At 48.0% G+C, this 24,836-nt stretch overlaps 1 protein-coding gene across 2 annotated transcripts in view; it reads right to left on the bottom strand.

The window, feature by feature from the left end:
• The window catches only part of EXOC6B (exocyst complex component 6B), a 306,757-nt gene that overhangs the window by 7,627 nt on the left and 274,294 nt on the right, over positions 1-24,836 (bottom strand). For both annotated transcript variants that reach the window (XM_049792431.1, XM_049792440.1), the window contains one exon: positions 3,050-3,162. In XM_049792431.1, the coding sequence (XP_049648388.1) occupies positions 3,050-3,162 (113 nt within the window). The remainder of the gene's footprint in view (positions 1-3,049; positions 3,163-24,836) is intronic.

Raw genomic sequence — 24,836 nt, 5'->3', positions numbered from 1 at the left:
TAAAGCTGCTGGATCAGGCTGAAAAAGCAGTCAGAGCTCTGATCCCACAACAAACCCACAGAGGTGGATCTGTTTAACTGGGGATGAGTGTCTGGTGCGGATGGGAGCTGCTGGTATCTTCAGACATCATGTGAAGGTAGAGGCACTAAGCTATTAAGTATTATTAATGAATTAATTTGCCCACAGGACACAAAATCCTGCATAATGTGGGTTGTGCTCTGCCAGGGACCAGGCAGCGTCGGAAGCGGCTGCATCCTTGGGAGAGGCTGAGCTTGCAGATCCGCTCGAGGAGACCACGCCGGCTCCGGTCCTGCCGTCACCGCCCTGCAGAAGAACACCGAGCCGACGCAATGTGGTCGGTGTCAAAGGTGTTCAGAAACACCAGCCTGTTTCTTTATCAGCATTTGGCTATAGGAAGCACCCGGTCCCTGCTCAAGCAGTGCACCCAGACACCGAGAATATCGGGTTTGAAAGAGAGAGGCAATGCTTTTGAGCAGCTAAGCAGCTCTTTGGAGGATTGACACTTTTATGTCTTTAAGCGTGTGCCTGCAGAGCCCTGGAACAAGCGAGCCCAGTTTTGTAACGTGGTCCCTGTGCGTTAGCGCAAGAATTAAAAGTAAGAGGAAGGGAAAGAGAGAGCTCAGCGCTGTCCCCACCCCTGTCAACAAACACCACTTTCAATAGAGCCAAGCTTTGTTTAAATTAATCTATAAGAAAAAAAAGCAACAGAGTAAAAGCTCCTCTTTTAGCTCTAATTAGTGCATTTGAGACGATAAAGTTACCGAAGGGAACCGTTTCAAAGACAGCTCGCATTTAGATCATTTAGTGCTCCATTTAAATCAAACAATAAAGTCACTGCAAGGTGAGGGTAAAAGCCCAAGCAAGCAGCATACTTACACTCGTGATATCCTATGAGAGATGTGTGATTAGGAAAAGAGATAACGATGAAAACAGGTTACAAAACGAACCAGCGGATCAGAATTTCACGTCACCTTGTCGGCAAAGGTCAGCTGCCTACGGAGAGGGCTGGGGAGGTGGGCTTGGAGCACAGAGGGGAGTGGATGTGCCTGAAGCTACGGCCAGGTCAGTGCAGAGTCTCGGGGGAGCTGGAGCTGGTGGATGATGCACGGAGACTCCCCAAAGGGCCTGAAGCCCAAGCGGGGACAGGGCAGAGCCCGCCGGAGCATGCAGGCGATGCCATGCCGGCAATGCCATGCAGGCGATGCCACGCCACGAGGATGCGGGAGATGCAAGTGCCAAGCCGGTGACTCCGCAGGGGCTGCCTCCAGAAAGCAAATCAGATACGTGAAGATTGCCTTTCAAATGAGAGCCCTTTTAGGGAGAAGGCTGGCAAGCCAAGCTGGGGTTTGGGGCTTTTTAATACCACCACCGAGCATGGATGCTGCACGCTCGAGTACTACCTGGGGAAGATGGCCAGGAGCACGGAGCTGCCCTCCTGCTGTCCCACTGCCTTCCCAGAAACTGCCACGGATCCCAGCTCACTGCCTGCTTCCAGTTCCCTGGCTCCTCCAGCTGCTTCATGTCCAAGCTCTCAGATTTTTGATAGCTCTTTATTTTACCATTTTGTTGATAGCTCTGAATATATCTCACGCTTTTGCATCATTGATGTCAGGTTGCGAATTTGTTGCAAATAACACAACATATTACACAGCACGTATAAATATGTATATAAAACCAGTGCTATAACGTATAAAGGTGCTTTACACACAGCAACTACCTAAGTTTAGTCCCTGTGTACCATACTGATAACATTTGGATGTCATGAGCTGCTGTGAAATTAGCTATTCTCCTCTGCGGGAGAGGAGGCGGTACGGTCATGTGGACCACAGATAATACAGATGCAGCTCCAAAGCTCAGAAGTACACCAAGGCTGGTCTTCTAAAAGTTTAGCCCTAACTCTAAACTAGTCAATTCCTCCTCTACAAGCAATGGAGAAAGAGAAGAACCCCAAAAACCAACTCAAACTCCTCCTCAGGGTCCGATTTCACGGTAAACCTAACCAAATCTAACTGCAGCTCGCTTATCCTGCCCACTCCTCCGTGCAAGACTTAGCAGTGGAGTGCCCATGGCCTGAGCTGCTTGGAAAATTATTATCTTTGGCAGGTGACTTCACTGTCAGATCAGCTGGAAGACCAGCTGTGAGGTCTGATGGTAGCAAAGAGGCAGGAGTAGGGCTGATCCTCCCATTGAGAGCCTGGAGGTCTACCAGAGAAAGGGTCACCTGGGCCACCTACTACCACCGGCACGATGGGTGAGTGGTGGCACTTCTCTCCCACGTGCTAGAGGGGTTACAAGCGAAGCAAATCCCACTCTTTGGGTTTGCAGCAAACTCACGGGCTTTCCCTCCTTGCTGTTGGCTTGTAGGACTGGCACAAGCCTCCTTGCTGTCATCCCAAAGCCTCGCAGAAGCCACACAGTGCTCGCCCGGCGCGTCCCGGCACTGCTCCTCGGCATAGCTCCAGGGCTCGGGCTGAAGCCGTGCAAAGCCTACGAACTACAGGCTTCGAAGAGGCTCACGTTCAGCCTTATCAAAAAGCCTTATCAAAGAGCGTGTCCTCGCTAAGGGCAAGCCCTGGAGCACACAGCCACCTAAAGACACTGTCCCTGTCCCATAGCTGGGCTCTTAGCGCTCGATCCCCTCCATGGATCCAACACAAGGGAGATATGCGCGCTTGCAGGCTAGCAAATTTGAAATGATTTGGAGGGCTTGAGATACAGCGGAAGTCTGTTGTGAGACAAGGAAAACTCTACTTAAGAGTGAAGCAAAAAGACAGACCCTCAGCCAAGTCAATGCATTTTGATACAAAACCTGGAATTCAGGTTAGTGGGATAAAATAGCATTTTTCTATTTGAGCTCCCACTGTCCACCCAGGGGTGAAATGTTTGTTCCCTGGATCACAAGGAGCCTCCTGCTCCCCAGGCTGTTCTGTCCCAGCATCGCACGTGACGGAATGAGCTGCTAAAACACACACTTGCCCAAAGTGAGATGGGGGTGAAAACTATCCCGGGTGTCCAGACCCACACTCACTTTTCCAGCAGGATGAGGGCTGTCGTCGGGTTCACACGAAGATACTTGCACGTGGGTTGCCCGTAGTCGGCCAAATACGTTGACCAGTCCCACTGGATGAACAAATCTAGGAGCTGCAGCAGCCACGGGAAAGAAAAACACAAACAGAAATAAGATTTTTAAAAGCTGGCAAGAGAGCAGGTGGTTTATCTGAAAGCTGGCAAAGATCCTGGGCAGGTGGTGTTAACCACAAAAAATGGTTTGCAGTCTTTATTAATTTATTTAATATCATTCTGCTAATATTTAATTATTAACCTCTTCATATTTAATTATTATTTTATTAACATTTACTATCAATTTATGTATGGCTATATTAATTTAGCCACAGTACACTCCTGTTACCTTATCTCTATTTTGGGGGTGAACTAGCAGTACAGGGGCTATGAGGACTGAGACATGCCGAGGAGACAAAGCTCCCCAGCACCCTGATGCCCTCAGCTATGGCAGGAGGGCACTTTTGGGGTCAAAGCCACCACAAATTTCTTCTGTCCCCAAATAACCCCCGGCATCATTGGAACCACGCCACAAGGTTTTCTCATCACGCTTGCTACACCTCAACATCTTCCAAGCGCTTTGTAAGTGTGTCTAAAGACGGGAGCTCCCTGGGGAGGTGTGGGACCCATCCAGGAGCTCAGGTGTTTATCTCAGGTGAACGCTGGGGGAGACTGGGTGGCCCAGGTGGTTTCCAGCTGTTTGTTACAGAAACTACGGCTGACCCCAGACACGGGGGAAGGAAAAAAGGGATTAATTCAGCTGTCGGTGACAGTCTTTGCTCCAGACCCCCAAAATTCGCACCTGAAGCCCTTCACCTCCACAAAGGATCCCCTTGGCACCCCATCCCTCCCAGCTGATTCAGACGAGGCATAAGTAAACTACAGCCCAGGCTGCCTAAATGCCTTCTTCCACCCTACCTTTTGCATCCTTATTTTCCATAAAACCCAAATAGGAGCTCCCACGTCTTTCCCACACGAGGACCTCCTCACCCCTACGAGGACTTGCCTCTCCACCTACCCAAAAGAGCACAGCTGAGGATGTATGAGACGCAGCCTTCATCTCCATCATCTGAAACAGATTAATTAAGAGTGGCTGCACTTCCCCCCCCGCCAAACCATCTGCGTTGGAGAGCTGCTGTGACCACTCTATTGCAGGACAGCCTGCCAAGCCCGTGGACGTCTTCATCGCCCGCATCTGCGCGTCTCTGCGCCCACCACTGAAGCCCAGAGAAGGAGGACCATCCCGCGGCCAAGAGAGGACCATAGAGGGCTCATTGTCCCCGCGTCTCCATGGTTTTCTTGGAGGCTCCAGCACTGTTTAACAACACATCCCGCCCCGCCAAGAAGGGGATTTAGCTCCTCCGAGACCTCAAGGTACAAAACAAAAATGTGCAACAAGATTCTTTTTGACTATGTAGGTCAGGGCAAAGAAAACAAGCTGTCAGGAACAATCCCCCGGGCTGGCGGGGGGGACGGATTAGCCGGGACCTAAGAGGGCTTTTCCAGCCCTCGGTCCCGCGCGGCTTTGTACGGCGGGTCCATTGTGTTAACTACAAACCCGAGTTGAACATCATTGGCAGGAGTTTTTTCCAATAGGCACCTTCAAGAGACAACCTTAAATATGATTTCACAGGCTCTTTTCATACAGCACAGCAGGGCCAAAACTCTTCTATCGGGTTTGCCGGCTGCTGGGGGAAGCTGCATGGTTGTACAGGCTAAATCAGATCCCCCGCCAACGCACCAAAGTCCTCTTGCTGGTGGCCCGGGGGGGGTGGGGGGGCCGAACGTGTCTCTGGCAAACCACGAGCACGGCAGCATGAGTTATTGCCGTAGAAAGTGCATGACCGGACTGCCGAGGGGCCAGGTAGCCATTCACGGGGAGCAGAAATAAAGTCCCAGAAGAAAGTGACAAAAGAAGAACCAAAATAAAAAGGCGAAGATTAGAAGTGGGTTAGAAGATGAAATGAAGAGCATCGGGAGGTGTTATAAAAGGAGGCTGGGGGGGACAGCAGAGGCTCAGGGAACAGTGCAGGAGCTCAGAGGATCAGTAAGGAAAGGGCTTGGAGAAACCTCCCACTCATGTCTCTGAAAGAGCACAGCCAATCCAGCATTTTTAAGCAAAAGTTGGATGAAAGACCATCTAGAGCAGCTCGACTCTTGCTCTCCAGCTCAGGAGCTCAAGCCAACGCTTGCCATTCCCACCAGGGCCAGGTGACGAGCGGCTGGGACGGCACACAGCCCTCGGTCCGACAGCCATCCCTGTCCCTCAGCTTTGCTTCAGCTCTGCTCCAACTCAGTTCAAGTCAACCAGGTTGAAGCAACCCAGCTCTCCCACACGAGGCTGCCAGCCTGCTGGGCTTTGCTGGCATGGAAGGTCCACTACCACACCTTCCCTTGTGCTGGCATCGGCCTGAAGGGATGGTTGGGGTGAGTTATTTTATAGACCTGTTTTAACATGGACCTCTTAGAGCCAGAGGAGGTCATGAAAATGGCCTGAGAGCTGGAACACCTCTGCTGTGAGGAAAGGCTGAGAGAGTTGGGGTTGTTCAGCCTGGAGAAGAGAAGGCTCTGGGGAGACCTTATTGAGGCCTTTCAATATAGAAAGGGGACATGAGAAAGATGGAGAGAGACTTTTTACCAGGGCCTGTAGTGACAGGAGAAGAGGCAACAGTTTTAAACTGAAAGTGGGTTGATTTAGATTGGACATAAGGAAGGAATGTTTTACTATGAGGGTGGTGAGGCACAGGATCAGGTTGCCCAGAGACATTGTGGCTGCCCCATCCCTGGCAGTGTTCAAGGCCAGGTTGGATGGGGCTTGGAGCAACCTGGTCTAGTGGAAGGTGTCCCTGCCCATGGCAGGGGGGTTGGACTAGGTAATCTTTAATGTCCCTTCCAACCCAAATCGTTCTGTGATTCTGATTTTACTCTCATCCATCATGCCATTCAGGTAGCTCCAGCTGCGTGAATCGCTACAAGAGTGCAACAGGCACATTTGAGAGAAACCCCAATGACCTGGGGGTGCTGGTTGACAGCTGGCTGAACATGAGCCAGCAGTGGGCCCAGGTGGCCAAGAAGGCCAAGAGCATCCTGGCTTGTATCAGAAATAGTGTGGCCAGCAGGACCAGGGCAGGGATCATCCCCTGTACTCGGCACTGGTGAGGCCACATCTCGAGTCCTGTGTTGAGTTTTCGGCCCCTCACGAAAAGAAAGACATTGAGGGGCTGGAGCGTGTCCAGAGAAGGGCAACCAAGTTGGTGAGGGGCCTGGAGCACAAGTCTGATGAGGAGCGGCTGAGGGAACTGGGGTTGTTTAGTCTGGAGAAAAGGAGGCTGAGGGGACACCTTATCACTCTCTACAACTGCCTGAAAGGGGGTTGTTGTGAGGTGGGGGCTGGTCTCTTCTCCCAAGTAACAAAGGATAGGGTGAGAGTAAATGGCCTCAAGTTGTGCCAGGGGAGGTTTAGATTGGATATTAGGAAAAATTTCTTCACCAAAGTGGTTGTCAAGCATTGGAACAGGCTGCCCAGGAGTCACCATCCCTGGAGGTGTTTAAAAGACATGTAGATGTGGTGCTTAGGGACGTGGCTTAGCGGCGGACTTGGCGGTGCTAAGTTAGTGGTTGGACTCGGTGATCTTAAGGGTCTTGTCCAACCTAAATGAATCTATGATTCCAAGTAAGCCCCATCCTAAACGTGCTCGCACCCCAGGCCGGACCATCCCCGAGCGCTGGGAGAGCCAGACTCCTCCCAGCCAGCTCACGACAGTGACAGATAGCCTGTGTATTTTACAACTGTTTGCCCACATCCATCTTGCCTGCAAGGAAGGTCCGAGGATAGCCGGGGCCGGCACCTTTGGCCCCCCCGGTTGCCGTACGGCACAGGGCATCGCCGGCGCTTGCAGGGCTCTGCCGTGGGTCGTGCTCCGTAGGAGAGAGGTCTTGCAGGAGGAAACCTGACGGCTCAGGGCAAGCTGTCTCGAAACAATTTATCTGTCACATAAATGTGGTTTTATTGGTTTTACTGTTTAAACTTTTCACCTCTGCTGCTAAATCTGAACGACCGAAAAAAAAAAAAAAAGGAAAGGAAAAACCCGCCTGCGCAGCGGCGCTGGGCTGCGGCGGGCCTGCCGGGGGAGATTCCAAATAAAATATGCAAATACCATTAATTCTTCAAACTAGAGTCTCCTTTTCAAGGCTATAAATCAAACTCGACAGCACATACACTGGGGGGAAAGGAAAAAAAAAGAGTGGGGGAAAAAAAGAGGAGCTTTTACCACGATGATATGAAAGCAGAAAAACTGGCTCAGAAGGCTGCAGACGTGCTGCGTGCGCAGAGCAGGGCTGCAAACCTGCAGCTTCCTGGGGCACGAGAAGCATCTTTGCTGCAAGGGCGGGGAGAGGTTCACCTATATATTTATAAAAATGAAGAAACGGAGAATGCTTTGAGTATGCCTCCAAAAGAAAGGTACTGAAAGAAAAAAAAATAAATTGCTTTTATACACACATATGAGCTCTTACTCAAATGGTGATTCAGGAGAGGGCAACCCTGGAAGGAAAGAATTAAACTGGGAATCAGTTCCCAGCCCTGCCCCAGGCTCCCCTTGGCAGGGGCCGAGAAGCACCTTCTCCCCATTTCCTTCAGTTCCACCTCGAGAAACGCTTCCTTTTCACTCTCCTTGTAATACCACCATCTCAAATTCTTCCGAAATGTTATTTTTTTCAAAGCAAAGACATGTTTTTACAGCCCTCACATCAAGTACAGGGAAAGAACGGTTGCAACTTAATTGCACGCTGGTGGCAAAGGCAATGGGGACATCGCGCTGACTTTGCAAACTTCTCCCTCCAGAACCAAAGCAAAGCAGGGCAGTATGTTCTGTCTGACACGAGATGATGGTGCTGAATCGGGATAAAATTCTTTCAGCCAAGCCAGAAATAACACAATGTGAATCCAAACTGATTCCAGCACTCCTGGAACAAGATCAGAGAAAGCACCAGCATTTACATGCTTGCACCAACGTCACAAAGGGCTCTGCACAGACCTGGGAGGTGATGCATGGTGGCTAGAGATAAAGATGATGGTAGGAAAGGGAGACCCATGTTTTCCAAGATGAAAATAAATACACAGAAAAAGCCCTTGTCCTATCTCAGAGAAGTCAGGATGATGTTGCAGGGATAACTCTAGATACGGGATCCTCTTGGACCCCGGGATCCAAGGACCTCTCCTCCGCTCCTCAAGCCTAAGAGACGAAGGCCAAGTCTTACTGCAGGACAGATGAAAACTCCTGAATTTCCCAACTTCATGCAACTTTTTTCTCTTTTCCCTCTTCTGAATTGATGCAGTGCCATTCTGAACATCCACAAACAGGGATTTGCACCCAAACGCTTTGACCTGCAGGAAACTTGAGACACCCCAAATGCTCTGGGCTTATGGGCAAGTCTACTGGAAGAGGAGTGTGATCATCCCCTGTTAGCAGAGGGAAGAGCTTCCCCGGACAGAATCACCACCACACCAGACGCGATATTACATCCACTGCAGCAGGAAGCAAAACTCATCCAAATTAAAAGCGAAGAGCAACTCTACACAACCGGAGCTGCTCCAAGACACGAGGGCAGCCTGCAGTCCAGCCAGAAATGGAAATCACATCTTTCTGCTCCCCAGCAAACGAACTTTTTGTTTCTTCCAGTCCCTGCTGAAGGGATTTGGTTGCTAACAGACATGCATTTCGGTCCTGTTAAGGCCAAAAGAGCCGTCATCGCCTCTGCGCTCGCGTCTGTGTCTTCCCCCATGCCCCAGCCCTTTTGCTTTTTAATATCCTGACTTTGGGGGGCTGAAATCCCACATGAACTATCAGTATTTATAAAAGGCCCATGACCAAAGGCTATCTGGCACAAAAGCCTCATGGTTATGCAGTAACTGGATGGTGAAAGGAGAAACAACCCCAGCCTGAAGACTAACTCTCACTTTATTTCAAGGTCTAGGTCTCTTCTTCCTGGAGAAGTGAAGGCTCAGGGGGAACCTCAGCACAGTATTCCAGTACTTAAAGGGTGGCTACAAGGAGGACACAGGCTCTCTCTTCACAAGGAGCCACATGGAGAAGACAAGGGGCAATGGGGAGAGGTTGCACCAGTAGAGGTTTCATCTTAGTGTAGAAAGAGATTTTTTACAGTGACAACAACCGTTCACTGGAACAACCTTCCCAGGGATGTGGTAGAGTCCCCATTGCTGGAGGTTTTCAAGATGCAGCTGGACAGGGTACTAGATCATCTCATCTAGGCTTCCTTTCCCATGAAAGGTTGGACCAGATGATCTTTCAGAGTCCCTTCTAATCTAGGCTGTTCTATGGTTCTGTGATTCCACCCCAAAACCAAGCATCCCTTCCCCTCTTATCCACCACGATATTTACTTCCAGTGACAAGACAGACCATCAAGATGGCTTGAAAAGGACTTTCCCTTAACACCACCATCAGAGTATCAGTAGATCCACCAGCAATGAGACAGTGTGAGGGCTGGTAGGAAACATCCAATAAAGACCTAAACCTTCCCTTTGATAAAAGCCAAAATTAGGGAATTCTTATGTCTCTGCAGCTATTAATGACCCTTCTAGTCCTTTTTCCTCCAAGTACAGCGGGAGACAGACTCTCTCTACTAGGAGTTGTTGACTTTCTGCGGTGCTCAGGGACCACATGTTGGAGCTGGCCGGAGCCGGGCTGCGAGGTGTTACTGCCTGACATGCCTTCTGCAAAGCACCGTCTGCTATTAAAAGAACCCTAAACAAACACCATCAGCACACGCGCACACACACTGAAGGATGAAAAGGAAAGACGACTCAAGACCATTAGCTGGCAAATCTTGCAACCTGTTTCAACAAATTGAAACACAATTATCCTGGATTTCTCACATCCAACCAAGCTAAGGGAATGAGAGTTAACTTGCTGCATCTTAAAGCAGGAGACAGCCGGGCGTCTGGAGGAGCCTGGCCTGGATTTAAGTGGTGCCAACAGTGAGTGCAGGAGATCTTCCTTATGGTGGGTTTTGGGGGGAGGTTCAGATCAACACAGAAGGGACAGCTATGCCACAGGGTTACAGCCAGGCTTTCATGATGAGCTTTAAGTCCTCTGGATGCCAGGGCGCAGAGAAGTGTTAATTAAGTCGGGTTTGGGGGTTTCCCAGCTGGAGGCAGCACTCCTGCCCTCAAACCTGCTGAGGGTCATGTTCCTGAGCAACTGCTCTTGCTTTCTGGGGGCAGAAGGAGGGAATATTTTCATAACCAAGCTGAACCCAGCTCTAAAAAGCTCTATTATCCCTCCTTATCCTTATAACCTCTTTCCCCAGCCTTTGTTGTGGGCAGCATGCAGAATGAACAGCCTTTGACCCAACACCTTCTACAAACCAGCTGTGCTTCTGTTTGCAAGAGATCACACTGCTAGCTCACAAATCTACTGAGATCTTTTCTTTAAAAAGCTCATTTCACTGATTTAACACCACAGCTCCTTTGATAAAGGTGACAACGAGAGGCTCAGAGGAAGGCAGCACTTGAGACCTACCATCATCCCACCTAAACCCACCTGTACCAAGGGACAAGACGCTTCCAGCAGGACCAGAGAACACCCCGGTAAGACCTGATCCTGCTGGGTACCTCCATAAAAGCACAAGAAACTACTGAATCCAAACCAGTACCAACTCCCAGTTTGCCCATGCCTAAGCTTGCTCACAACCCATCCCCACCACCGATCGAGCAGCCCCTACCGCCAGCCAGCAGTAATTGTTACGGAGCACAAAAGCCCAAAGAGTTTCCAACATCAGCAGCCACAGACAAGTACATTCAAAATAATTTATTTTGGTGAGGTTTCAATTATGTCTCGTGGGAAAGCAATACTGAAAGAGAAAGAAATACTCTAACCCATGGGGAGACGTGGGTTTGGGCAATAGCATTACCAAGAAGAAAAGGCACCAGGAATTGGAACATGATGTTCGTTCGTTTACTTGTGAAAGACATGGAGGGTAAAATCGTGGCCTAAATGAAAGCAGGAGCAGATTTGTCACCAATTTCACTGGAAACTTAAGATTTTCTCCACATAGAGTGCACTTTGCACAAAGCGGGGGATAGCACCCGCAGTAACCTGATGTTGCACGAGCCAACGTGACGCACAAGCCAAGCGATCGACACACGTGTTGTGCAGGGAAGGTTAACCTTATTTTAGGTGCTTACCAGACCTGCCTGCAAGAGACAGATGGACTTCTAGGAGTTACTGCAGATCGGAGAGTGCTGTCCAGCCTGCTCGGACCTCTCTGTAAGGCACAACCCTACGCCCCAAGTGACCTCTCCAGGTCTCCTGAGCAGATGTCTCACCTGAGGCTGTCCTTCCTCCTGAAGACTCATGCTGGAGGGAGAAGAACCGATTCCAAGCTCCTCACCTCACATTTTAACTGGCCTGATTTTGAAAGTTAAGGCAGCAATTTTATCTTTCTTTTTTTTTTCTTTTTTTTCCTTGTTATTGTTATGTGCAAAAGTGAAACAGTTCTTGGAAAAAACACGAGAAGGACCTGTAAAGATTTATGGCAGATGGGACAGTATGTAACAGAGAAAGATTTGAGACCAACAATCCCTAATCTGTCCAGTCTGGATTATTGTCAGATCTGTATTATTGCCTGTTTATAGGGGTTTGTATTTGTTACATTGGCTTTCCAGGGGAGGGTCTCCAGAAAGCTTTTTGCCTGCATTGTGTGCACAGAAAGGTCTTCTGGTTTTCCATCTGCAAATGTTCATCATTTATTAGGAGGATCAGAAGATACTTTTCCCAAGGGTCTCATTAAAATCTTAACAAACACAATTTCACCCCAAAAATGTTGTGTTTCTGGTTGTAGGTCACTTCTGCACTTACAGCAAAAAAACTCCCTTTTGTGTTAAATATGGCTTTGAGGAATCCACCTTCTACTCCCAGCCTGCGACACAAAACCACATGAAGGAGCCACGAAAGGTTGTCGGGCTTCAAGAGAAGTGACGCGAAGCAGCCCAAGAGCGAAGGGTGTGGGACGCTGAGGATTAGCACTGACAGTCTTGAAGACGGCTGGAAAGTCCCTACCAGCTTCGTTCACGCTCCTGCTGACTTTGAAGGTGTAGGGTCATGGCTTTAGTCATTCACTGGAGGCTTGCCCACAGGGAAGGGTAAACTGAATTCTAGGGAAAACCCAAGTTTCTCTGACCATCGCAAAGCACTGTGCAAGGCTGCTTGAAAAAAACCCAAACAAAGAAGGCATGAAAATTATTTGGTAGAAAACCACTGGGATTCCAATGTTTGAGAATAAAATCAGTCAGTTCTAGCGATAACTGCCCCGACGGGGGATTTTATGAATGGCCAAAAGAACAAAAGGAAACTCTGCCCTGCTGGATTTAGTAGCCAATTTGCACTCATAAAAATAATTATTTAGGCTCATCAAATTCTCCACGCAGGTTCACAAGTTTGCATGGTGCTTTCCGCCTAGAGAAGACGACCGTATTTCTACCCTCCAGACCCTACAATCTGCATAAGACAAAGAGACAATACTGGGCAGCGGCCAAAAGAAATAAAAGAGCCTTGGAAGACCGTTCTCCAGGGACTGCTATTGAATAACACTTTGCGTTTCCATTTAACCATCACAAAGGGGGATTCATTCCCAAAGCAAAGATGTCTCCTTTAGAAGCATCCCCCCGGTAGCCTCTCCGGCTCAGAGCTTTGGAGGGCACAGCCACGAGGTGTGCCCATCGCTCTGCCCGGCAAGGATGGAGCCTGGCTAAATGCTTGGGGTCAGCATCCGAGGTTATGGGGAACAAATTTGGGATGCAATGCTTGAAAAGCGCTTAGCTTGTAGATATTCTTAGAAGCATTTTTGAAGCTATTATGGGGAGGAGACGCTGGATTTGCTAATGGTAAAAGATGCCCTGCTCTGTGGTCGGCAGATGATGGCATCGTGTGTGCAGGTACCCCTTGTATACAGAAATAACCAGCTCTGCTGCTATAGTCTGGGTGCATATAGCCTCATGCATTCATCTGACTCGCCCTACCTGACCCACACTTCAAAATCAGTGGCTCCGAAAAAAACATTAAGAAATAACATGGAAAATCCCAATATCTCAGCAGCAGGTCAGGACGCTTTTGTAAGAAAGGAGAAGAGTTAACAAGAGCACAGAAAAAGCACGAAACCCCCGAAACATAGGAAAGTAGGTTGAGAGGGGAGAACAGCAGCATTCCTCCAAATAAGCCTATAGATAAAACCACCTCTGTCATTGACCCTATAGTATCAGAGGGGAAAAAAGTCACTTTAAATGCCACCTTTCTAGGGTAAAATGTTCATAATTAATTGACAGAGCAGGTATTTGCAGCCAGAAAGATTTTGGGCCGGGAGGTGTTAATGCTCCCCATCTGCTGACAGTTCAGCAGCAAATCGAGGTACCTGCAGTGTGGTCAGGGTCTGCCCAGAAGACAACTGAGCCACATTTTCAGATAACTACAGCCCTGCTTGGTGCCACCGGCAGCCAGGACGTGATGCCCAGATACCCTGGTGAGGGGCACTATGTGGTGTTTTCCCTGTGGCGGGGGGGGGAGCTGGGACAAGGAGAGTCAGCAAAGTCTTTCTGAGCTCAACAATTAGGGTCTGTCCTGTCCACAGTACAAGAAAGCCAGGATATTTGAATTAAACTGCTCTCGCTGTCCCTAAAGGCACCAGCATCACCTTCCCCGAGACCCGCAGCCCGGCACTTGCCAGGTACCAAATCGCACCGCGGGGCCAGCATGCCACAGTTAACTTTTCCTGTTGCTCAGCTGATGCCAAGCTCTCTGCAAAGTTGCATTTTTCTTTTGTTTACACATTAAAAAAGGGGATAAAAAAAAAAAAAAAAAAAAAAGAAGAGGTGACCTCTCGCTAACCCCAGCCCGTCTATGAGAAGCTGCCGCTGCCTTCACCTCCGAATGAACTTTCAGATTATCTCAGACAAGATTCACCTTGCATTGAACTTGTACCCTGCGCGGCAGCACACAGTCACGTAACCTTGATTAAACATTACAGCGCAACGCGGCTATAAATTTAATGAGCATTATCGGCGCGCTTCCTCCTGTCGTCCTCGGCCAGGGGGAGCGATGGAAATGCTGGGAGCCACTGGGAACCAGCCTGGTGTGCACCGGAACGGGCAGGAGATGGAGAAGCAGCTATTTGAGGGAATAGGAGAGAGACAGAGCAGCTCCTGTTCTGTCCTCTGCTCCTATGCATGCAATGAGTTGTGTACGGGCTCTGCAGCAGCTCCCGCAGGAGCGAGCGACTGCGGGTGCCCGCTGTGAGAGGGGATGACCCGCAGAGGGCTTGCACGGCTTTTTGCTCCGAAGACCCGAGAAAAAACAAAAAGAAAAGAGCAACGAGGTGCAATAATGGGTCCGGCATTCCCTTCACCCAGCAGGAAACCTTTCTCGGGCCACGGCCTCCTAAACTCTGGCTGCCCTCTTCACGCAAAACGGTGCAGCCTGTCGCCGTCCTCCCATTTATTTTCGAGACGCACGCGTGACGGGAGGCAGAGGCAGCCGCCTCATCATCTCCCAGCTGACACGTAAGGAAAGGGAGAGCTCAGCATCCGCGCTGGCGGCGGCGATTCCTGCCGCAGAGGTCACTGAGCCGGTTGAGAGGAGAGAGTCTGGGCGGCGAAATAGATATGCTCAAGTTCAAGTGCTTGAAATACCTTCTTTCTTTTTTTTTTTTTTTTAAAAAAAACCACTCAAAACTAAACTAATATATCCCCCGCTTTTCATGATAACTTCCTCCTTATCCTTGGCGGTTTTGTTTAGCAGATCTATTGTTCTCGGCGAGCCTTGCCCTGGGGTCCAATTTGACTGTGTTCTCATTTTTCCCCCTATGTAACTGATGCTTATTTCTTTAAGCTCTACTGTAAACAGAAAACACACTGCAGTGCCCTTGCCTGGCTTTGCAGGAGGCAGGCTCAGACCTGGAACTACTTCTTTTTGTGTGTTTTTTTTTATATAGGAAACAAAAAGATTGGGCTTGCTTGCTCCAAGGATTCAAACACCTGCGAGATGCGGGAGGACGGCTGCGGTACCTGCGGGTGGTCCGAGCTCGGAGCGGGGACCACACGGCTCTAGCGCTGGCTCTGCTGCTGCTTTGCTGGATAAATGGCCTTTCTCTGCTTGCAAGGCTGGAAACATGCCGGTTTCCTAATTATAGACCTCTATCAATGTTCACTAGGGGCAGGGGCTGAGGAGGTAAAAGCAGCATCGTTTGGAGGTGGCATGAAGTTCTTTGAGGAGCTCGGGGTGAACAAGAAAGCCACCAGACAGCATCCCCCTCGATGGGGTGGCACATGGGGAACAAATATAAAATCAAAACAAAACCCTTGCAGCGGGGAACACACCTTGGGATGGTTCGAGGAACACAACAGGAGATGGGGGTTTGGGAAGGGTGGGTGATGGGGGGCACCAAGATGCAGTTCCGTGCTTCCCATCATTTACTTGTCATGGGTTTGGTCCTCACCCAGAGAAACGTCCTCGCCCCAGCAGACAGCAAAGGGGGAGCTTGGAGGATGCAAGAACTGCTCATGCTGCAGCACTAAGAAACCATTTTGAGCAAAATGAGCATTTTTCCCCCCATTTGCTGTCCTCACGGCTCCTCTCCACTCCGGTACCTGCACCAGCCTCCCAGGAGAAGACTTACTCCAGCACAGCTTGCAGCAGCCTGTCCAAAGGAGATGGATCCAGCATTGCTCCAGAAGAAACCGGGGACGCTGGGGTCTCTGCCTGAGGCAGGGGATGCAAAGGACAGGGATGAGGGGACGGAGGAGGTGGCTTCAGATGCTGTCGGCTCCCACCAAAAAGGTTTGCTCAGCTCTGCAAACACACTGACTTCCAGAGATGTCCCCCCGCAAAGGCACCGTCGTTCCCCCTATCTAGTGGCGTCACCTGCAAAACTAATTTGGCCCATGAAATAACCCGGCAATTTGGGTGGTTGATTAGAACTATTTTTATAAGGCCGCGGGATATATATTTCCAGAGTCTGAAATAGTGTTTGGAAAACAGCGAGAGCCATTTAGAGCCATTTAGCGTATTCTACAGAGAGGCAGACGCACAAGCAAATGGATATTTAAAACAGCTGTGAAGACAAGACTGGTAGGAAACATTTGGCTAAAAGCAAACACAGAAATAAAATAACTTTGCAGAAGGTTAGAAATCAGTGAATTTGGTAATGCCTGACTACAGGAAAAAAAATAATTGTATTTCTTCAGCTTCTAGAAACTAATAAATTACCATGGAAAACGTAAAGATTAAAGTCCATTATTTCACCTCCTATTTTCCATCCACACTGTAAAGAAGTCTCTTTTTTGGTTGAGTGGACACCACCAAACTTCCCCTTAGGACAGCTTATCGCTCCTCTTAGCATCTACAGGATAAAGCAAACTTTACACGCCAAGGCCACCAAACCGCAGGGCTCCAGTTGGCAGCAATGGGCGAGCCGTTGCTTTTTGGGGGGTTCCACGCTCTAGCTCCCAGACTTCCAGGTGAGCCCCCAAAAAAGTGCTTCCAAGAAGGGTTAAAAGAGGAGGATTTAAAATTCACACTCACGTCAGGTTTGTTTGGGAGCCTGGCCAGCCACCTCTCGCCCTACAGAAACCCTCTCCTTTCGAGGAAATATTGAGCTTACTTGAACCTGTTGCATTTTTGGTGGGTGCAAACCATTTTGGGAACTTTAAATTTGCAGGAAACTAATGCGTAGGGGAAAAAAAAATACAGCATTCTTGTGCGGAAAGCATGAAACACTTGCTTTGGGCATCCTGAAAAACCTCCTGAAAATACCCAGGGTGACCAAAGCCTAGCTGCCAATTAATTAAACCCCCAAACCCTCACAGGGTACACTTTCCTGTAACTAAATATGACGCGATGAAGAGGCTGAGCATCAGGAGGGATCCCAGCTGAAGCAGCATTTCATCCTGTTATTGCATCCGCCGCGCTTGCGCTGCAGCCGGGCAGCCCTGGGCACAGAGACACACAGCAGGATTTATGGCTATTTGTTGTAGATAAAAAAAAAAAAAACCAAACCAGAGGAGTCTGAAAACAAAAGCAAAGGCTTTTCCTTACGTGGTGTCACACTAACCTCTGGATGGCCTTGCACTTATTGTCACAGCCTTGGAAAGGTATAAACAAAGGCAGATTTCGGATGCCAGGAGCCGGGTTAGGAGACAAAGGAGAGGCACCGCTGCTGCGAAATCCCTTTTGCGCTGACATCCAGGGTATAAATCCCGGGAAGAGATGTTTTATGATGTGCACGCAGAGTTATCGCCCTATTATAAAGCAGTTTGTGGGGAAAAAAGGTGATAGCGGATGACAACAAGGTCCCGGCGGAGCAGGGAATTCGACACCCGTGGCCAGGGTGGCAATGGAGGGGGGGCACGAGGCTTTGCAAAGGGCTGGAGGAAATAGCAGAAAGTCCCTTTTGGGGTTAAATACGCTCTTTAAGCATATTAGTAGGGCTGCAAAGGGAGGGTTTAGGGTAAGAATGGTTCCCGATGGCTGAGATGGGACCCCAAAAGGTGCTGTCCTGTTTAAGGACAGGTTGCACGGTGTGTTGCCCCAACCTGATGCTCCCCCCATCCCACCAGCGGCCAAGTCCCAACGATCAGCAGCATCTCAAAAGCAGCCCTTTTTAAAAAACTTTGGGGAATTTTAAATGCGCCAGGAGAAAAGTGCTCTGGTGAGTTTGAAGTGAATATGGAGGGGGAAAAAAAGGAGAAAAAATGAAAAGAAAGGGAAAAAGAAAGAAAAAGAAAGGAAAAAAAGAAAAAAGGAGGAAAAAAGAAAAAGAAAAAAGGAAAATGAGGAAAAAGGAAAAAGAGGAGACAGAAAATAAAAATAATTAAAAAAACCCAGAGAAATTTTGTGTAGAATTAATTTCAGAGGAGGGTGGTTTGCCAGAGCAGATAAAAACTCATATATGGAACTCGCATCTGCGCAGGGAACTGCCATCCAGATTCTGGCACCAGACTTTTGGCTCCAGGTCTGACAGACCCATTAACTCCCAACTATTTCAGTGTGGCCATAGGTGGTGAAAACCCTCCCAAACCACCAAGACCCTCAAGAATTCGGCCAGCTCACACGATGTCGGTGCGCTCAAGCCTAAACTAAACACGGCTCAGCTTTAAGTCCAGCCTTCGCGGCCTCGCTTTGAAGCCCAGCATCCCTTTTTTGGGGCAATTTCAGCCCAAAACGAGGGGGCTGCCTCAGCCGGGCGCTGGCACTATACAATACCACGCTGCGCGGTTTCCTTCTATTGAAAGCATTCCTTTTTCTCAAGGTTGCTCGGACGTCAGGGTTCACCCGTAGGTACGTGCATTTCCGTCACCGTTTTGCTGCCTCATTCGCCCCTTTCCGCCGCGTTATCCTGCTGCCTGCCCAGCGCGGCAGGCAGGAGCAGGCAGCCCGGCCACGCCGTCTGCTCGCCCTTTCCTGTGCTCCAACGGCGGTGTTTGAGGAAGGATAAGCCGACATGGATTTGTCTTTATTTACACCAAACTGTTTACTTTCGTCTTTCTTTTTTAATTTTATTATTGTTTGATAGGAACATAAAGCAGAAGCCCAGCAGATCAATGCCAGAGGCTCCCAACCAAAGGGCTTCTTGCAAACTTCCTTTCGGTTGCTGTAACATTTTTGCGGGGTTATGAACTCCTTAAACAAACAGCTGAGGTCATTGTTAGCTAAAAAAAAATAAATAAAAAAAAAAATTTAAAGAAATAAAAAAGCAAGACTAATGTTACAGCCAGAGTGGAAGCTGCTCTGCAGAAAAAGGAGCTGAGACGGTGCACAGCAAAATCTATGGCAAAAACCATCAAAGAATCACGAGTCTTGCACACGCTTTCCATCTGCCAGTCCAAGCCACTCTCTCCACATTATTAAGACGACAAAACCTGGACTTAGAAGCCCCACCGTATTTTGAGATCTCAACTCCAGTTCTGAGGGTCACTGCCCAGAAAAGAGGAACTTTGGGCAGCAATAATACTGTCCCTTCCAATCTCTTGACATGGTATCACAAGATAAGAGCAATCCCAGCCCTTCCAGTGCCCAGGAGACAGCACTGGAAGGGGCAGCAGATGGTTCTTGAGATAGTCCGTCCTCCATTCAAACTTGCCCAGAAAAACCATTAGCAAAGCGGCATCAGTGTGATAGTCATTTGTCATGGTCACGTATCTCATAAGCACTTACATCAGGGATTCAAAAGACTTTTCATCCCCCCAAAAAAACACTAAAAAACTACTTCTTCCTCAATAGGAGGAACTTTGCAAGAGCCATATGTTGTCCCAAGGACACGTCTGAGTCACCAAGCAGAGGGTAATGGCATCAAGGCAGCTCGTCTCTTGAGCAAATATCAACATTGAGGTTTCCCACTGGCAGATACGGAGGTTTGCAAGTGAAGGCTCACACTGTGGGTGAACGAGGTATTTTAATACTACCCAAGGACTGCAAAGCTTTGGGTCCAGAAGGAAAGAAATTCTGCAACCAGGTATTTATGAAGAGAAGGTCTGATCAACATGAAAAGAGTTTAACTGGGTTTGTGTGCTGTTCCCAGCAGATGAAGCTGATGTCCTCAGCCACCTTCCACCCAACTCCTTCAGGAGATGGCCATTTCCAGCAAAAACTTCCACCTGCAACCACACCAGCTGCACCCGCGGCAGAAGGCTAAAGCACCGAGTATTAATAAGAAAAGGGATTTGGGAAAAGAAAGGGAAGGAATGCCGACAGCGTTATTATGGGAAGGAAATAAATCACAAACAGGGTGTTCATCAAAGCCAGAGGACGCCTGAGTGACCCTATCAAAGGCAATACATGAATGTCAATAAATTAAGACAAAAGGAAAGAATGGGATATAAGCACGTTGCAACAGAAAAAGCAGAGAGGCCTCTTAACCTGAAAATTTACAGGCAGAAAGAAGAGTCTGCCTGGCTGCCTCTACACCCAACCTCTTCCCATCTCTGGATCCATATGGGATAGAATTACTCGTACATCCCCGGAGGCAATCGCATGCAGGGTTTCATTTCCAATTGCCAGCGATACTACAATTTCCACTCAGCAGGATTGCTCTCACCCTTTGGTGAACTTCGTAGTTTTGGAGAACCAGCCTGGAGTCTGCAGTTGCTGTCTCCCCAGAGGTTTGCTGTAAATCATACATGAAGAGCAGGATCCATCTCTAAGACAATTCACCCTCACCTACAGCAGATCCAGCAGAGACAACCTGGACGTACAACCCCAGGAGAAGAGAAGTTGGGTACACAGCGCTTCTTGCACCCCTGAAATCTTCATGCGACATCAAAACTCTGCAAAGAAATTCCTGTTTATATGCTGCTGCTCATTCCTCTTTGCTGCTAACAAGCCTGTCTCTGAGCCTCATTTTTCATTCCTGCCTTAATGCTTTCTCCCACATTTCTTCCTCTTGCTTTGAGATTTTCCTCTCTGAACCACCGGCTGCGCCTGATACTCTTTTCTCTTTAAAAAGGGCTTGTTTTCTGAACAGCCCAGAAACCCCCCAGTCTCCCAAGGCAGAAGCATGAATAAATTAAGACAGTGAATTCAAAAAGAAAGAAAAAATTAAAAATAAATAAAAGCCAAGCAAGCTCATGGCATGTGCTGAACTTTCCTTGTGCTCAAATAGAAATTTTTCATGACATCTCATCACTTATTTAGTCTGCGGGTCCGTGACCTTCTGCACATTGCTGTACTCCACCGACAGACGAGTAACACCTCTGCCCACCTACACCCTCACCCAGCCCCAGAAGACACAGTAAAGCCTCCAGAAAAACCCAGCTCCACTTGAAAGAAAGCACGTTTAAGGAGTCGATAGTACAACTGATCTACAGGACTACTGAGCTGAGTAAAAACGAAAAGAAGAAAAAAATATCCTTGTAGATTGAGAAGATTTAGAAAGAAACCAGTGGAGATGGTTATTAATCATCTGCCTGCTCAAAGGCTTGATCTGACGCCTAAAGCAGAAGTGAAAAGACGATGTGATGGGCAAGAGGGAAAACAACGCTGCTTTTAGCAGCCCAGAGAACCTGGGGATTTTGTTATTCTCCTCTTCTCGCACCGCGGACTTGGGCAATGTTAAATATCGCGGTGCGTGTCCAACCTGTCCCTGGGAGGGAGCCTCCAGCAGAAGTTCTCCTCCTCCTCCTCACCTGAAGCGACCTCGTGGTCACGGCTGCTCCGCACAGGGCAGCACACCTTTCTCACCCTGGGGGGACAGAGAAAATAACTAAAAGGGGGGAAAAAACCCAACCAAACAGCTTTCTGCAGATTTTGAGGTGTTTGCGCTCCAACTGCATAACCCTTCGGTGGTGAAGACGCCGCACCGGAGCAGCAGCTGTGATGGGGTTGCAAAGAGTCTAAAGAAGCTGCAGAAAACACTGCGGCACAGTCGTTATCATACGCAGAGGTGATGCTGGTGTGGGTGAGCTAAGCCCTAACATGCTCCAGGAAATAAAGATGAGCAAATAAAGCCCAGACACGGTTTCAGAGATGCTGAAAATTGGCAGCTCCTTTAAAAAAAAAAAAAAAAATTAATTAGACCACGTGGGACTTAGGGGTCAGGTCATTTACAGCGTCAGCCAGGGCCTCGTAAAAAGGACCACGTCCTAAGTCCTAATCAAGTGTTTCGGGGAGCACCAAATTAAGCGAGTGTGGCTTTACAGAAATTTATGTCTTGTGACTGTCCGACTTTGATACAAGGATGGGCCAACCCCGAGTGAACCTTATCCCATCTATAAACCCCCCTTCCCGCTGGATTCCCTGGGTGTAACGAAGCGTGAGCTCCCGGCGCAGCCCCTCGCGAGGGACAGTGCTTGCTGGACTTCCCCTCTTATCCTATTTCCATGAAACTGGTAGTAATTTAATAACCCTCCACCCTGCGTGAAATTTCAGCGAACTCTTTTGATGAGTTCAAGAGGTGTTGGGAGGAGCGGAGGGGGAAACGCACGGGCGAAACTCACAGGCAATGTGATTGCCTGGGTCTTGGTTTCCTTTGGAAAGGATTAGAGTAGATAAAGGATTATATTGCATAGATAAAATTATATATAAAAGATTATACATGATTATATATAATTTATATTATATATTATAGTGCATGTAATCTATTATATTTCCAATATTATATATTTTATATATCCCAGGCAAAATTTATGGGCAATTCAGTATCCTTCTGCCAAGGGGCATCACAAAAGAGAAAAAGAAATTTCAGCGAACTCTTTCAACGAGTTCAGAAAGGGTTGGGAGGAGCAGAGGGGGAAACACATGGGCAAAACTTGCAGGCAACACGACTGCCTGGCTCTTGTTTTCTTTTGGAAAGGATTAGAGTAGATATAAGATTATATTATATACTATATATTATTATATTAAATTATATATTTATATATCATTGTATGTTCTATATTAGAATATATATTATATATAATTTTATATATTTTTAATAGATACAGATATCTCTTTCTATATATATAATGTATTTGGGGGTTGGACTAGATGAGCTTTAAAGGATCCTTCCAATACAAACCATTCTATAATTATTCGATATGCTGTATATCCCAGGCAAACTATACAGGTAATTCAGCATCCTTCTTACCAAGGGGCATTACAAAAGAGAAAAAGAAAAGGTTCAGGATGGAGAGACAGACTAAGAAGCTGTAACTGTGAGGAGAAATCAAGTAGTGAAGGGCACAGAGTGTTTTCAGCTCAAGATTTTGGAAAAATAAAAGGGGGGGGGGGGGGGGCCACAAAGGAGGATTACAGAGTGTGTGCTTGGGAGAACGGGTGCACTTCACATGGCATGGCAGAACCACCACATGCGGTTCCCTGGGGGCTTAAGGAAGCAGCAAAGTTTCTTTAGAGAACTGAGAAGGATGCTGCTATACCTGGACCTGTTGCCCCTGCTGCAGTCATGGGCTTCAGCACTGAAGGGATTCAGTGGAGACAGATTTATTGCAATAATTAATGTTGATTAAGATCTAGGATCAGACACGGGATGAATCTGATTTTTTATTTTATTTTTTTTTTAGTAATAACTTACTTGGAAACAGCGGGGAAAAAAAAAATCCCTAATTAATTTCAAATCCATGACAAAGAAGTCATTTAACTCTGGGAAAGTGAACAAGCCTGGAGTTATGAGTATAATTTAAAGCCGATAAGGATCTGACCCATCCTTTGTGGTTTATGGAGTTTGAAGGGAGGTAGTCTTCCCCAGCCTGCCTCCATGCGAGCATCCTCGTGGAGGCTGGGGAAAGGGGAGGGCTCGCATCTCTCATTACTCCCCCCCTCAAGGCCTCGCTGTAGAGTTTACAATTTAATTTTCTGCATTTGTAATCTGTAGCCCTTGTGTATATAATGTCTAATGAAAAAGGCCTTTTTTAAATTAACATGGTATTTGGAAAAAAACCCCATGTGTTTCTATTTCATTATCAAACTACATTTATGAAGAAAAAAATACTCGAACAGAGGGTGATCAGATTTAGTTGGCAGGGACACAGGACAGTCAGAAAACATAGATACCCTTACGTAAATGTCTGCACAACATCAAAATGCCTTTGGGTACAACTTTGTTCCTGCTCGAGTTAATAAAACTCCTCCAAGATTCAGGGCTTGATGCATCAGCTGCTTGTGCATCCACCCAAATCTTCTCAGCCTCTTCCCCTCATCCCCTGACCCTGCCCGGTGCCGACCCCATGATTCACTCTCCTGCTGACAACAGATGAAATGTGGATCCTCTGAAGAAACCACTCTGCTCTTCTCTCCTACCTTTCCAACTCCTTCCTTTATGGATGGGTTCCTCAAGAACACAAGGCTCACATCATTCTTCTTCATTCAGTTAAATACTTTTAAAAGTCAATCGCCAATACAAACCAGCAGGTAGAGACCTCGAAGTTGTAAACGTGGAGAACCCCGGAGTGCCTGGAGCTCCCGGGATCCCTGAAGATCGCTTGGTCCCTACTCAAGGCACGGAGCTGGAGCAGCTTCCTCAGGACATCACCAGTTTGGGTTTAGGTATCTCCAGAGACGGAGACTCCACAACTCCCTAGGGCAATTACCTGCCCTGTTTACTCAAAGCAGACGGCCGGCTAAAGAAGACAAGACCATACAAGAAAAGCTTAGCTCTATTAGACACTAGAGAATCCAAACACGGGTGAACCGATGAAATCAGACTTCCTAACGACGCTGCGGTGTTTCCCCTGTTTCAGACATTTATCAGGGTTGGAAAAGATGCTTGGCAAATCAACTGCACATCTTCAGAGGGCATCGAACCAACCTCTTCTCCGAGCAGGCTCCCTCTGCCTCTTTGAAACCACTTCCCTCCCTGCTATTTCTTGGGGATAGGCACTTTTTCTTCTCCTTTCTTTTCTACCACTATGTCCTCTGGCTCCAGGCTTTTTCCTCATCTCTATTGCTTAGGTTTTTTAATCCCAGCACCTCAGAGGGAGGAAACTGTCCTGTTTTCCTTATTAATCAGAGATCTCTGGCATTGACCACAAGAAAAGCCTCCAAGAACGCTGCACTTCTTGGTTCAATGCATTTCATCATAATAGAGCTACCAGCATGCAGAGTTGATTTAGTTTTGCAATTTTCTGTGGAAATATCTTCCAAGCGCTTGCCTTGGCCTCCAGAAATCCTCTGCTACACTCAGAGACACGGCAGGAACGTCCCAGAAAAGCAGTTGTGTTTTTAGTAGCTACCACATTCCTCAAAAGCGTCAGTTA

This window comes from Accipiter gentilis, chromosome 3, assembly GCF_929443795.1.
Source record: "Accipiter gentilis chromosome 3, bAccGen1.1, whole genome shotgun sequence".
Lineage (NCBI taxonomy): Eukaryota > Metazoa > Chordata > Aves > Accipitriformes > Accipitridae > Astur > Astur gentilis.
This window is presented reverse-complemented; position numbering and strand designations above follow the sequence as displayed.